Genomic DNA, 13,936 nt, shown 5'->3' with positions numbered 1-13,936 from the left:
AGGTGGGGAGGTGATGGAGGTGAAGCGGTGTTGGTGGAGGTGGGGAGGTGGTGGTGGAGGTGAAGAGGTGATAGTGGAGGTGGGGAGGTGATGGTGGAGGTGAGGAGGTGATGGTGCAGGTGTGGAGGTGATGATGCAGGTGAGGAGGTGATAGTGGAGGTGGGGAGGTGATGGTGGAGGTGGGGAGGTGATGGTGGAAGGTGAAGAGGTGATGGTGGAGGTGGGGAGGTGATAGTGGAAGTGGGGAGGTGATGATGGAGGTGAAGAGGTGATGGTGGAGTTGGGGAGGTGATGGTGGAGGTTAGGAGGTGATGGTGGAGGTGGGGAGGTGATGGTGGAGGTGGGGAGGTGATGGTGGAAGTGTGGAGGTGATAGTGGAAGTGTAGAGGTGATGGTGGAGGTGGGGAGGTGATGGTGGAGCTGGGGAGGTGATGGTGGAGGTATGGAGGTGGTCTTGGAGGTGCGGAGGTGATATTGGAGGTGTGGAGGTGATGGTGGAGGTGAGGAGGTGATGATGGAGGTGGGAAGGTGATGGTCGAGGTGGGGAGGTGATAGTGGAAGTATGGAGGTGATAGTGGGGGCGTGGAGGTGATGGTGGAGGTGGGGAGGTGATGGTGGAAGTGTGGAAGTAATGTTGGAGGTGTGGAGGTGATGGCGGAGTTGGAGAAGTGATAATGAAAGTGAGGAGATGATAGTGGAAGTGTGGGGGCTGATGGTTGAGGTGGGGAAGTGGTGATGGAGGTGATAGTGGAGATGATAGTGGAGGTGCAGAGGTGATATTGGAGGTGTGGAGGTGATAGTGGAGGTGAGGAGGTGATGGTGGAGGTGGGAAGGTGATGATGGAGATGGGGAGGTAATAGTGGAAGTATGGAGGTGACGTTGAAGGTGAGGAGGTGATAGTGGAGATGTGGAGGTGATGGTGGAGAATGGGAGGTGATGGTGGAGGGGAGGAGGTGATGGTGAAGGTGAGAAGGTGATGGAGATGGGAGGTGATAGTGGAAGTATGGAGGTGATGTTGGAGGTGAGGAGGTGATAGTGGAGGTGTGGAGGTGATGATGGAGGTGGGGAGGTGATAGTGGAAGTGTGGAAGTGATGGTGGAGGTGTGGAGGTGATGGCGGAGTTGGAGAAGTGATAATGGAAGTGAGGAGGTGATAGTGGAGGTGTGGGGGTGATAATGGAGGTGGGGAGGTGATGGTGGAGGTGTGGAGGTGATGGTGAAGGTGCGGAGGTGATATTGGAGGTGCAGAGGTGATGGTGGAGGTGAGGAGGTGATGGAGGTGGGAAGGTGATGGTGGAGGTGGGGAGGTGATAGAAGTATGGAGGTGATGATGGAGGTGTGGAGGTGATGGAGTTGGAGAAGTGATGATGGAAGTGAGGAAGTGATAGTGGAGGTGGGGAGGTGATGGTGGAGGTGATGGTGGAGGTGGGTAACTGATGATGGGAGTGAAGAGGTGATGGAGGAGGCGAGGAGGTGATGGTAGAGGTGGGAAGGTGATAGTGGAAGTGTGGAAATGATGGTGGAGGTGTGGAGGTAATGGCGGAGTTGGAGAAGTGATAACGGAAGTGAGAAGGTGATAGTGGAAGTGTGGGGGGTGATAGTGGAAGTATGGAGGTGATGGTGGAGGTGTGGAGGTGATGATGGAGGTGTGGAGGTAATGGTGGAGTTGGAGAAGTGATGATGGAAGTGAGGAGGTGATAGTGGAGGTGTGGGGGATGATGGTGGAGGTGGGGTGATGGTGGAGGTGATGGTGGAGGTGGGTAACTGATGATGGGAGTGAAGAGGTGATGGAGGAGGCAAGGAGGCGAGGAGGTGATGGTGGAGGTGGGGAGACAGGGGGAGTGTGTACAAAGGGTCTCAGTTGTGAAGGCAGATGTGGTCAGGAGGTTCAGGTGGACAACTGCCTAGCAGGGAAACAGGTCCCACGTGTAGAAGGGCTGTTGGCTTCTTGGGTGATGCATGTTACAGTTATCTTTCCCATTTCTTATTTCAGTATGCTTACACTTCCTCTGTTGACTGGAGAGGGTAAAAAATATCTGTCCCTAAAACTGGCTTTGAGCAGTGACATTTTGGGCTTCAAATTTGCCATGTCAGAATAGTAGCTGAGCATTGAGCTAGTTGGTGCCAGGTCTGGGATATGTGTGCTCTTCTGTCTTACTCTATTCATTTCCTGATAGCCCTAGGAGGCAGGGATTGTTCCCATTTTATAGGTGAGGAAACTAAGCCTTCAGAGTGAACCAACTTGCTTTAGACACTCTGAGGCTTGTTTGTTTTTAAAGATTCTGTTTAAAAGTATTTATTTTATTAAATTGTGAATTCCATTTAAAAATAATTTTCATGCAAGTATAATGTGCTTAGAATGGTCGAGTGTTGCCTATTTGGGATTAATGCTTTACGTAAATATCACTGAGGTAGGAGATGATGTTTGAGGGACCTGAAGCACTTTCCTTTTCTGCTGTTTTTTGCTGGCCCTTCTGGGTGTTGGTGTCAGGCCTCTCTGCCCATTTGGCCTCTGAAGATGCAAAAGGTCCATAGAAACTCTCATTCTTTCTTATGTTGAGCACCACAGACTGGGTCCCTGCAAACCAGCCCTCATTCATTGGAAATGAGTTGAGGTTTGTGGGTCTATCAGAGTCAGTCGTCGTTGTATGCCAAGCCAGTATGGCTAATTGCTGTCTCGTTGAGAGCTCAGCAGTCACTGTTCTGAGCACACGTGTTCACTGCCCATTGTCATGCTGTTAAGTAAGGACCCGTGTTGTCCTCCTTTTGCAGAGGAGGATGCTTAAGCAGTGTGGGGTGAAGGCCCAAGTGGGTGGAAAGTAGCTGAAGAGCCAGCATTTGAGCCCAGCATGACTGCAGAATTTGTGCTCAGCAGCTCTCTGCTAAGTACTTGGTTCTGTTTAATATCATCATGCTTCTGTGAACTGCTGGCATTGTCACCTCCATTTTATAGATGAGGAAATTTAGGTTCAACAAAGTGAAACGTATGTATGACTCCCTGGCCAGTGAGTGGCAGGCTGGGACAGGACCTGGGATTAGCTGACACTAATGTCTGCCTTGACTTTTCTCATTTCTCTCACTGCCTCTTGTTACAAAATAAGGAATGACACACTGACCGAGTCCCCTGATGGGAAGAACAGACCACCAGAATAATCCTGGGAGCACCTCAAGGGGAGCCAGAGCCTCTCCATACTGCAGGAAAGGCATCAAAAGTCAAGAGCCTTTTGACAGCTAGAGCTGGCAGACATCACTGACCCTTTCCCCTGCTCAGCATAGAGTGAACTGATGAAAAATCTCAGCTCTAAGCTTCCCTCTGGGGAGAGAAGGAGTCAGTGTGACCACTGCCCCAACTTTTATGGGGCTGCCCAAAGAACAAGCATCTGTCTCTCCCCTGGATCTCTTGATAGGTCTTGTACAGTCGGGCTACCCAGGAGAGAACAGAGGTGGTAGTTTGGGGTGATAGATACCATAGCTTCCCCCCGCCCCCCGCTCAACACAGAGTGAGCAGACAAAGTTAACAGCTGCCTGCTTTTCTCTCAGGAGAGAAAGGGTTGGTAAAGCACCAGAATCTGTGGGTGATTGGTGAGAGTCTTCTCCTGTACAGGGCCAGCCCATGAAGACTGAGAGAGGTACCTGCTTTGTCTAAATCTCAAGGCACCAACACAGAGTTAAGGAAGATTACGAATTAGACAAAGATGTTCCAAACAAAGGAATGAGATAAATATACAGAAACTGACTAATGAAACAGTTATATAATTTACCTGATAGATAATTTAAAATAACTCCCATAAAGATGCTCATTGAGGTCAAAAAAATAATGCATGAACAAAGTGAGAAAATAGAAAATATTAACAAGTGCCAGAGAACATGGAACTGAAGATCACAATTACTGAACTGAAAAATTCACTAGAAGGATTCAGCAGAATAAAGAACCAATGAACTGGAAGACAAGTCACTGGACTCACTGGAAATAATTCTGTTAGAGGGGCAAAAGGAAAAAGAAATAGAAAAGACTGAAGAAAGCTTAAGAAAGTTATGGGAAATCATTAGTGGACCAATATACACCTTATGGGAGTTACAGAAGAACAGTGAGCAACAGGACCAGAAAGTTTGTACACACACACACACACTTTATATATATATATTTTTTTTTCATCATATATTACATATATGATGTAAAAATGTATTGTTAAATATGAATATATATACACACACAGTGAAAATTTCCCAAATCTGGTTAAAGAAATGGACATGCAGTTACAAGAAACTCAGATGACACCAAATAAGATGAACACCCCAAAATTCACACCAAGATACATTTATCCAAATTCTCAAACGTCAAGGACAAAGGAAGAATTTTGAAAACAGAGAGGAAAAAGTGACTTGTCACATACCATACAGCCAGCATAAGATAATGGATTTTCCAGCAGAAACCTTGCAGGCGTGAAGGGAGTGGGATGATATATTTCAAGTGCTGAAAGAAAAAAACTGCTAAGCAAGAATACTATGCCTAGCAAAAGTCTCCTTAAAAACATGAAGGAATAAAGACCTCCCCAGACAATTAAAAGCTGAGGAAGGAAGTTCATGACCCCTAAACCTGCCTTACAAGCAATACAAAAGGGAGTTCTTACATTGAAATGAAAGGATGCAAAACAACAACACAATAGCATAAGAAAATATGATACTTATTGGTAAAGATTTATACATCAACAAATATAAAATACTGTATTACTGTAATTGTAGTGCATAAATCACTTTTCATTCTAGCATAAAAGTTAAGAAAACTAAAGTATTAAAAATAACTGAAAGTATCTTAAAATACATACTATATGAATAAATAGAAACTGTGACAACATAAAATAAATTATGAAGAAGTTAAAGTGTAGTGTCTGTATGTGATTGAACTTGTTATCAGCTCAAAATGGACAGTTATAGTTTTTATAAGAACCAAGGTAACCACAAAGAAAAAAATAGCTATAGAAACTACACAAAGGAGAAAGAAAAAGGAATCAAAGCACATCAAAGCAAAAAATTAACATAACACAAAGGAATTCAGAAAGAGAGGAAAAAACAAATAAAGAAATCCAAGACAAATAGAATACATTTAACAAAGTTACAATAGTAAGCCATTCCCTATCAATACTTAAAGTGTGAATGGATTAAACTCCTCAGTCAAAACACATAGCATGGCTGAATGGATAAAAACAAAACCAAAACCAAGCCTAACTATATGCTGTCTATTTAAGGATGTACATAAACTGACAGTGAAGGGATGGAAAGAGATAGCTCATACAAATGAGACCCCAAATAGAGCAAAGATGGTTATGCTTGTATCAGAAAAAAAGGGACTTTAAGTCAAAAACTGCCAAAAGAGACAAGAAGTCTTTATTATGATAAAAGGGTCAACTCTCAGGAAGATAAAATAATTGTAAATATGTATGCATTCAGCATAAAAGCACCTATGTATATAAAACAATCATTGACAGAACTGTAAAAAAAAACAATAGTAGTAGGAGACTTCAATAGTCTACTTTTGATAACAGACAGAGCATCCAGACAAGATCAAAAAGAAAGCAGAGGATTTCAATAGCACTATAGACTAAATAGACCTAACAGACATATAGGGGACATTACAAAACTCAAAAAGCAGAATACACATTCTTCTCAAGTGCACTTGGATCTTTCTCCAGGAAAGGTCGTATGTTAAGTCACGGAACAAGTCCTCACAGTTTTAAGAATTATATCAGATATCTTTTCTGATCACAGTGGGATGAAACTAGAAATTAATAGCAGAAAGAAAACTGAAAAATTCACAAAAGTGTTGAAATTAAAAACACATTCTTGAACAATTATTTGGTCAAAGAAGAAATCAAAAAGGATATTAGAAAATACCTCCAGGCTGGGCATAGTGGCTGACACCCGTAATCCCAGCACTTTGGGAGGCTGGGGTGGGAGGTTTGCTTTAGCCCAGGATTTCAAGACCAGCCTAGACAACATAATAAGACCTCGTCTCTACAAAAAAATTTAAAAATTATCCAGGCATGGTGGCATGTACCTGTAGTCCCAGCTACTCAGGAGGCTGAAGTAGGAGGATTGCTTGAGCTCAGGATTTCAAGACCAGCCATGAGCTATGAGCACACCTCTCTACTCTAGCAGCCTGGGTGACAGAGAAAGACCCTATCTTAACAAAACAAAACAAACAAACAAACAAAAAAACCTGAAAATACCTTCAAACAAAAGAAAATGAAAACACAACATACCCAAACTTAAGGGATGGAACAGAAGCAGTAATAAGAGGGAAGTTCATAGCAATAAATGCTTACATTAAAAAAGAAATATATCAAAGTAACAATATTAACTTTGCACCTCAAGAAGCCAAAAAAAAGAAGAACATATTAAGCCTAAAATTATTAGAATGAAGGAAATAACAGAGATGAGAGCAGAAATAAATGAAACAGAAAATAAAAAACAATATTAAAAAATGTACAAAACCAAGAGTTGCTTTGTGAAACAGTAAATAAGATTTTGACACGTTCTTACCTAGACCGAAAACAAAGAGAGAAAACTCAAATCAAATTGTAAATGAAAGAAGAGATATTATAACTGAGGCCACAAAAATGAAAAAGGATCATAAGAGACTACTGTGAACACCAACAAACTGTATAACCTAGGAAAATTTGAAAAATGTCAAGAAACACAACCAACCAAGATGAAGTCATTAAGAAGTAGAAAGTTTGAACAGACCTGTACATAGTATGGAGATTGAATCAGTTATCAAAACCCAACAAAGAAAAGTCCAGACCCAGATGGTTTCACCAGTAAATTCTACCAAACATTTGAAGAATTAATGGCAGTCTTTCTCCAAGTCTCTGAAATTGAAGAGGAGGGAACACTTTCAAACTATGAAGCCATCATTGTCCTGATACCGAAGTCAGACAAGAACACTACAAAAAAAAAAAAAAAAAAAAAATAAATTATAGGAAAATATCCCTGATAAATACAGATTCAAATATCCTCAGCCAAAATACTAGCAAATGCATCCAGGATCACATTGAATGCATCATACACCATGATCAATTGAGATTTATCCCTGGAATGCAAGGATAGTTCAACATGCAAAAATCAGTTAGTGTGATAACAACATGTTAAGAGAATAAGGAATACAAATCATGTGATCATCTCAATAGATGCAGAAAAATATTTGACAAAATTTGACACCCTTTCATGATAAAAATTCTCAACAAATTAGGATTAAAAAACCCCTCAACAAAATAAAGGCTATATATATGACAAGCCCACAGCTAGGATCTTACTCAATGATGGAAAACAGAAAGCTTTCCCTCTAAAATCAGGAACAAGACAATGATGTCCACCCCCACCACTTCTATTCAACATAGAACTGGAAGTCTTACCCAGAGCAATGAGAAAAGAAAGAACAGCAACAAAAAAAGGCCTCCTAAATGGAAAGGGGAAAACTAGGAAGCAGAAGGAAAACAGGCAACCCATGGGAGGGGTGAGTGAGAGTCTTTCTGCAACCCAGTTTCCCACTGGAGATCCAGGCAATAGGAGGGCACCTTCACCCTCCTAAGTTTTGAATCCATCTTAGGAAGCAGCTGGGAGGCCATAAGCAGGAACTGCTCCAGGGAGGGAACTTGCCCTGGGTCCCACACCCATTCTACAACCTAAGTGGCTACAGCAAGATGCCATTTTTTAAATCCTAGCTTTTAGCAGAGTGTGCATTGTTTTGGGATCCAGCAGTGCCAGTCATAGGCATTCAGGAAACTTGGGCTATTTGCTTGTGGAACTGGAGCAAAGCAGGGGTGGGCTCCTGCAACTGTAACTGAGAAGCAATCATGGTGTGGTCTGCAGCCACTGGCACTGGCAAGCAGGCACCACTCCTGGGGCTTAAGCAGGATGTGAATTGCCACGGAGTCTTGGTCTTGAGTTGCGTAGGGGCTCGTATGGCCTGGGGCTGAGTTGCTGGCTAGGCATGGACTGCCCGGGTCTGAAGGGTTCAGCTGTGACAGGTGGGCCTGGGATGTGAGAGGGATGTGTTTACCCCATCTGCTGGCCAAGGCTGTGACTGCTGGGGCTGACCCCACTTTCCCCATGGCAGGACCAAACTCAGAATTTGATAAATGAATTCAATCAAGTTGGAGAACAGAAAATCCATGTACAAAAATCAGTAGCATTTCCATACACTAGTAATGTATGAGCTGAAAAAGAAGTCTAGAAAGCAATCCCAATTACAGTAGCTACAAAAAATAAAATAAATATAAACAAGGATGTAAAAGATTTCTACAATAAAAACTGTAAAACGATGAAAGATATTAAAGAGGACACATAAACATTGAAAGACATTTCACATTCATGGATTGGAAGAATATTGTTAAAATGACCATAATACCCAAAGTGATCTACAGATTCAGTGCAATCTCTATCAAAATGTCAGTGACATTCTTCACAAAAATAGAAAAAAAAATTCCAAAATTCATATGGTACTACAGAAGACCCTGAATAGCCAAAGCAATCTTGAGCAAAAAGAAGAAAGCTGGAGTCATTGCATTACCTGGCTTCAAGATATACTACCAACCTATATTAACTAAAACATCATGGTACTGGCATGAAAACAGACATATAGACCAATAGAACAGAATGGAGAACCCAGAAGTAAATCCATGTAATTTTAGCCAACTGATTTTTGACAAAGATGCCAAGAACATACATTGGGGAAAAGACAATCTGTTCAATAAATGATGCTGGGAAAACTGGGTATGCATATACAGAAAATGAAACTAGACCCCTATCTCTTACCATACACAAAAGTAAACTTAAAATGGATCAGACATAAATATAAGACCCAGACTATGAAATTTCTAGAAGGAAACATAGTGGAAATACTTCAGGATATTGGTCTGGACAGATGTTTTATGGCCAAGACCTCAAAAGCACAGGCAATGAGATAAAAACTAGAGAAATGGGATTATATCAAACTGAAAAGTGTCTGTACAACAAAGGAAACGATCAACAGAGTGAATAGACAACAGGAGAATGGGATAAAACATTTGTAAACTATTAATTTGACAAGGGATTAATATCCAGAATATACAAGGAACTCAACTCAATAGCAAGAAAACAAATAATCTGATTTTAAAATGGGTGAAGCATCTGAATAGGCATTTCTCAAAAGAAGACATCCAAATGGCCAATAAGTATGTGATAGAATGGTCTACATCACTAATCATCACGGAAATGCAAATCCAAACCACAATGAGAATCATCTCACCTCAGTAAGATTGGCTGTTATCAAAAAGACAAAAACAAATGCTGGTGAAGATGCAGTAAAAAGGGATCTCTTGTACTGGTTGGCGGGAATGTAAATTAGTACAACCATTGTGGAAAATAGAGTAGAAGTTTATTAAAAAGTTAAAAATAGAACTATCATGATCCAGCAATCTCAGTACTGGGTATATATCCAAAAGAAAATAAATCCGTATGTCAAAGAGATATCTGCTCTCCCTGTTTATTGCAGCACTATTCACAATAACCTAGATGTGTAATCAACCTAAGTGTCCAACAGCAGATGAATGGGTAGAGAGAATGTGGTATATTTACAGGATGGAATACTATTCAGGCATAAAAAATGAAATTCTCTCATTCATGTCAACATGGGTGTGCCTGGGTGACGTTATATTAAGTGAAATAAGCCAGTCATAGAAAGGTAAATACTGAATGTGAGCCAAGATTGAGCCACTGCAATCCAGCCTGGGCTACAGAGCGAGACTCCGTCTCAACAACAACAACAAAAAACAAAAACAGAAAACAAAAAACAAAAACAAAAACAAAAAAACTACATAGTCTCGCTTTTATATGGAAGCTAAAATAGTTTATCTCTTAGATGTAGGCAGTGGAATAGTGGTTACTAGAGGTTGGGAAGAGTAGGAGGAAGGAAGCCATAGGGAGAGATTGGTTAATGAGTACAAAATTACAGGTAGATAGGAGAAATAAGTTCTATTGTTCTATAGCATGTAGGGTGACTATAGTAAACAATAATTTATTGCACTTTTCAAGTACCTAGAAGAGAGGATATTTGAATGTTATCAACACAAAGAAATAATAAAAATTGGAGGTACTGGATATCCTAATCACCCTGATTTGATAACTGCGTGTTGTATACATATATTGAAGTAGCACACCATAACCCATAAGTATGTACATTTATGTGTCAGTTAATATATATATGTGCATATATACAAATATGCAACACATATAAGTAACAAAAAAGAAGGAAATCTTGCCATTTTCAACAATATGTATGGAGCTGGAGGACATTACTGTAACCTAAGTAAGACAGAAATATCTGCATGATCTCATTTGTATGTGGAACTAAAATAGTCAAATTCATAGGAGCAAAGTAGAATGGCGGTTGCTAGGGAATGAAGGCAGAGGAAAATGGGGTGATGTTGGTAAAAGAATACAAAATTTTAGTTAGGCAGCATGAATAAGTTCTGGAGATCTAACATACAGTGTGGTCACAATATTTAACAATACTGTATTGTATACTTGAAATTTGCTCATGCACAGGTAGCTGTGCAGAGGTAATGGCTATTTTAATTACCTTGATTGTGTCAATTATTTCAACCTATGTAGGTTTATCAAAACGTCAAATTGTACACCACATATACACATGAGTAAACACAATTTTTATGTCAGTGATATCTCAATAAAGGTGTTAAAAGAAAATGTGTTATGTACATAAAATGAAATGTTGTTAAGCCTTAAAATGGAAGGAAATTCTTCAATATGTGACAAAATAGATGAAACTTGAGGACATTATACAAGTGAAATAAGCCAGTTACATAAAGACAAATACTGCAACATTACACTTATATGAGGTATTTAAAATAGTCGAAATCATATAATTAAAGAGTGTCTTTGTGGTTATAGGGTCTTGGGGGAGGAAGAAATGGGGAGTTACCAGTCAGTGGCCATGAAGCTGTAGATATCTGCTGTACAATATTTTACCTGTAGTCAACAATAATGTAGAGTACACTTTAGAAAGAATTAGTGAACTTGGTAGCTCAGTTGAGATTATCCAGTCTGAAGAACAGAATGAAAAAAAGGATGAAGAAAATGAAGAGAATGTCAGAGACCTAAGGGACACCATCAATCGTATCAGTACACACATATTGAGAGTCCCACAGGAGAGGAGAAAGAGAAAGGGGCAGAAAGAATATCTGAAGAAATAATGGCCATAAATGTCCCAAAGTTTTTGGAAAACATTAACCTATACGTCCAAGAAGCTGAGTGCACTCCAAGGTGGGTAGACTCAAAAAGACCCATACTGAGACATGTCATTATCAAACTGTCAAAAACCAAAGACTTGAGGACAATTTTGAAAGCGGCAAGAGAAAAACGACTTACCATCTACAAGGCATCTTCAACAAGGTTATCAACTGATTTTTCATCAGAAACCAGGGAGGCCAGAAGGCAGTGGAATGGCATGTTCAAAGGTTGAAATAAAAAGATAATTCTGTATCCAGCAAAAATCATAAGAGCAGCACCTGCTGTTACCATCACGCATAATCCTCTTCTCCCAGTGTCTGTGTGTCCCTTTCCCCCGCTCCCCTCCTTCAGGACCCCCATGAGCAATCCTAGTTGACATATACACAGGTCCATATCTGACTTCCCTGCTTTTCCATAGTTAGTTACATGTGTCACCTTTGATGCTCTCTGAATGTTTGCTCCTTCCCTGAATAGAATGGAGTCTTTCTGAGGGCAGTGAGGTTTATTCAGATCCTTTTTTTTTGAGATGGGGTTGTACTGTGTCTGCCAGACTGGAGTGCAGTGGCATGCTTCGGCTCACTGCAACCTCCACCTCCCAGGCTCAAGCGATCCTCCCACCTTAGCCTCCTGAGTAGCTGGGACTGCAGGTGCACGCCAACACACCTGGCTAATTTTTGTATTTTTTGTAGAGATGGGGTTTTGCCATGTTGCTCAGGCTGGTCTTGAACTCGTGGACTTAAGTGATCCACCTGCCTTGTCCTCCTAAAGTGCTGGGATTACAGGCATGAGCCAACATACCCTGCCATGAATCTTATTCACTGCTAAATCCCAAGCACCTAAAGCAATGCCAGCACATATAGCCCTCAATAAATATTTGTTGAATAAGCAAGTGAATAAATGAATTAGAATACTTAGAAAGTATTATAAATGATTATAAATAATCACTGAGCTCTTACTAGGGGCAAGGTATGACCTGAACTCTAGTCTTATTTCCATTTTACATGGCGGACATGCAGAACAGTTGGATAAGTTGCTGTCAGTGGTGAAGCTGGATAGTGCCCTTTGGAGTCCAGGCTCTGAACCCTGTCCCCCTCCTGCCCCTGCTGGCTGGCCCATCTTTGGAGATACCCTGTGTTGTGAACAAAATAGGTCATTTTCTTTTACTTTGCGTTTATTTCCTATAGTGGTGCTGGGGGCGTTCTGGGTTCAGGAAGCCTCAAAGTTACAGAAAAAGCCGAGAACACTTTGAAAAAATGTGATTAAATGATTGGGACCCTGTGGAGAGATATCTTAAAGCTACAACATTTTTACAGACAAAAATATACAATTAAATTTTTTTTCTGATATTTTCAAAGAGCATGTTTTAATATTGCAAGAAGAGAAAACAATTGGAAACATCTTTTTAAAGTCTTATTATTCCAGAAAACATGAAAGTTCTGCCCTGTGGGTAGACACTGTGTTGTTTAGGGCTCACCCCAGTGCTATCATAAATAGACACTCAGTACATAGAGGCTTTGATGCAAGACAGTGTGTTTCCTGCTGTCATTGCAGACTGAGGGGGCGGCCCCTTTGCCCAGGAATTCGGGGACTCCCTCCCTTTTCATTGTAAAGCATTGACACCACACTCGGGGCCCGCGAGTTTCCTGCATTCAGGGGGCAGAAGGGGAATATAGGGGTGTGGAGGGGCCCACATGCTTAAAAGCACATCACTTCTGCTCGGTGCCACTGGCCACATCGTAACCTCCTCAAGAAGGAGAGGCAGGTCTAGCAGAGGGGAGATGGGCTTTCCCTATGTGGTGTGAGGGGTCAGCATGGGGGATGGCGAGCTGTGAATGGCCTCAGCATTTACTCCCCCGGTGGCCAGGCATTCTGTGGCTTTTCTGAGCCTCAGTCTTCTCACCTATATGATGGGAACCAGGAAGCCTTCATTTCTAGTCTGCATTGAGGAATAAATGGGGTGATTGATTCTACAGTGATTTGGAGATGTAAACGTCGATATACTTCTAGGAATTATTTCCTAAGTGACTGGGAGAAGGGCAGCCTGGCACCCCTTTCTCTTGCAGCATCCTGTTTGCTGACATCGTGGGTTTCACGGGCTTGGCATCCCAGTGCACGGCCCAGGAGCTGGTGAAACTCCTCAATGAGCTCTTCGGCAAGTTTGACGAGTTAGCCACGGTAAGTGCAGCGTTTTTCTTTGTTCGAATTAAATTAGAATTGCTTCTGGAGTGATGATATGCCAGTGGATTCTCTGTATTTGGACCATGAACTAGACTGATTGCTAAGCATTTCTTCCAGCAAGGTTATAAATCACCTGTTGTTTTTAGCCTCACCATTCATTGATTCCTTTCCTTGGACCGGAACCTTGCATTTACCAGATAAGAAAATGCTTGCACAAGCACGGCCAGCATGCTGTCGAATCGGGACTTCCATGCAGAAGGCTTCGTTGTGCAGGCCATATGTAGATATGGGTCTGCCCTGTGCACCATCCTGCTGCCATTGTGTCCCACTGCAAACAGAGCTGGTGATTGCAACCCCTCGTTCTGGGCTCTACTGGAGCAGGCCTGATGCTGGGTCTGCCACCCTCCTGGGATTGAAACTTGTCTGCTGGGGGCCCAGTTGCTGATGCCTCCTGATGCCCGGTGCAGGCAGTG

General features: G+C 41.7%; 1 protein-coding gene across 2 annotated transcripts in view; it reads left to right on the top strand.

Annotated features, from left to right (window-relative positions):
• ADCY1 (adenylate cyclase 1) overlaps positions 1–13,936 on the top strand; it is a 145,560-nt gene that overhangs the window by 39,569 nt on the left and 92,055 nt on the right. For both annotated transcript variants that reach the window (XM_005551302.5, XM_045389098.2), the window contains exon 4: positions 13,349–13,460. In XM_005551302.5, the coding sequence (XP_005551359.4) occupies positions 13,349–13,460 (112 nt within the window). The remainder of the gene's footprint in view (positions 1–13,348; positions 13,461–13,936) is intronic.

Source organism: Macaca fascicularis, chromosome 3, assembly GCF_037993035.2.
Source record: "Macaca fascicularis isolate 582-1 chromosome 3, T2T-MFA8v1.1".
NCBI lineage: Eukaryota > Metazoa > Chordata > Mammalia > Primates > Cercopithecidae > Macaca > Macaca fascicularis.
This window is presented reverse-complemented; position numbering and strand designations above follow the sequence as displayed.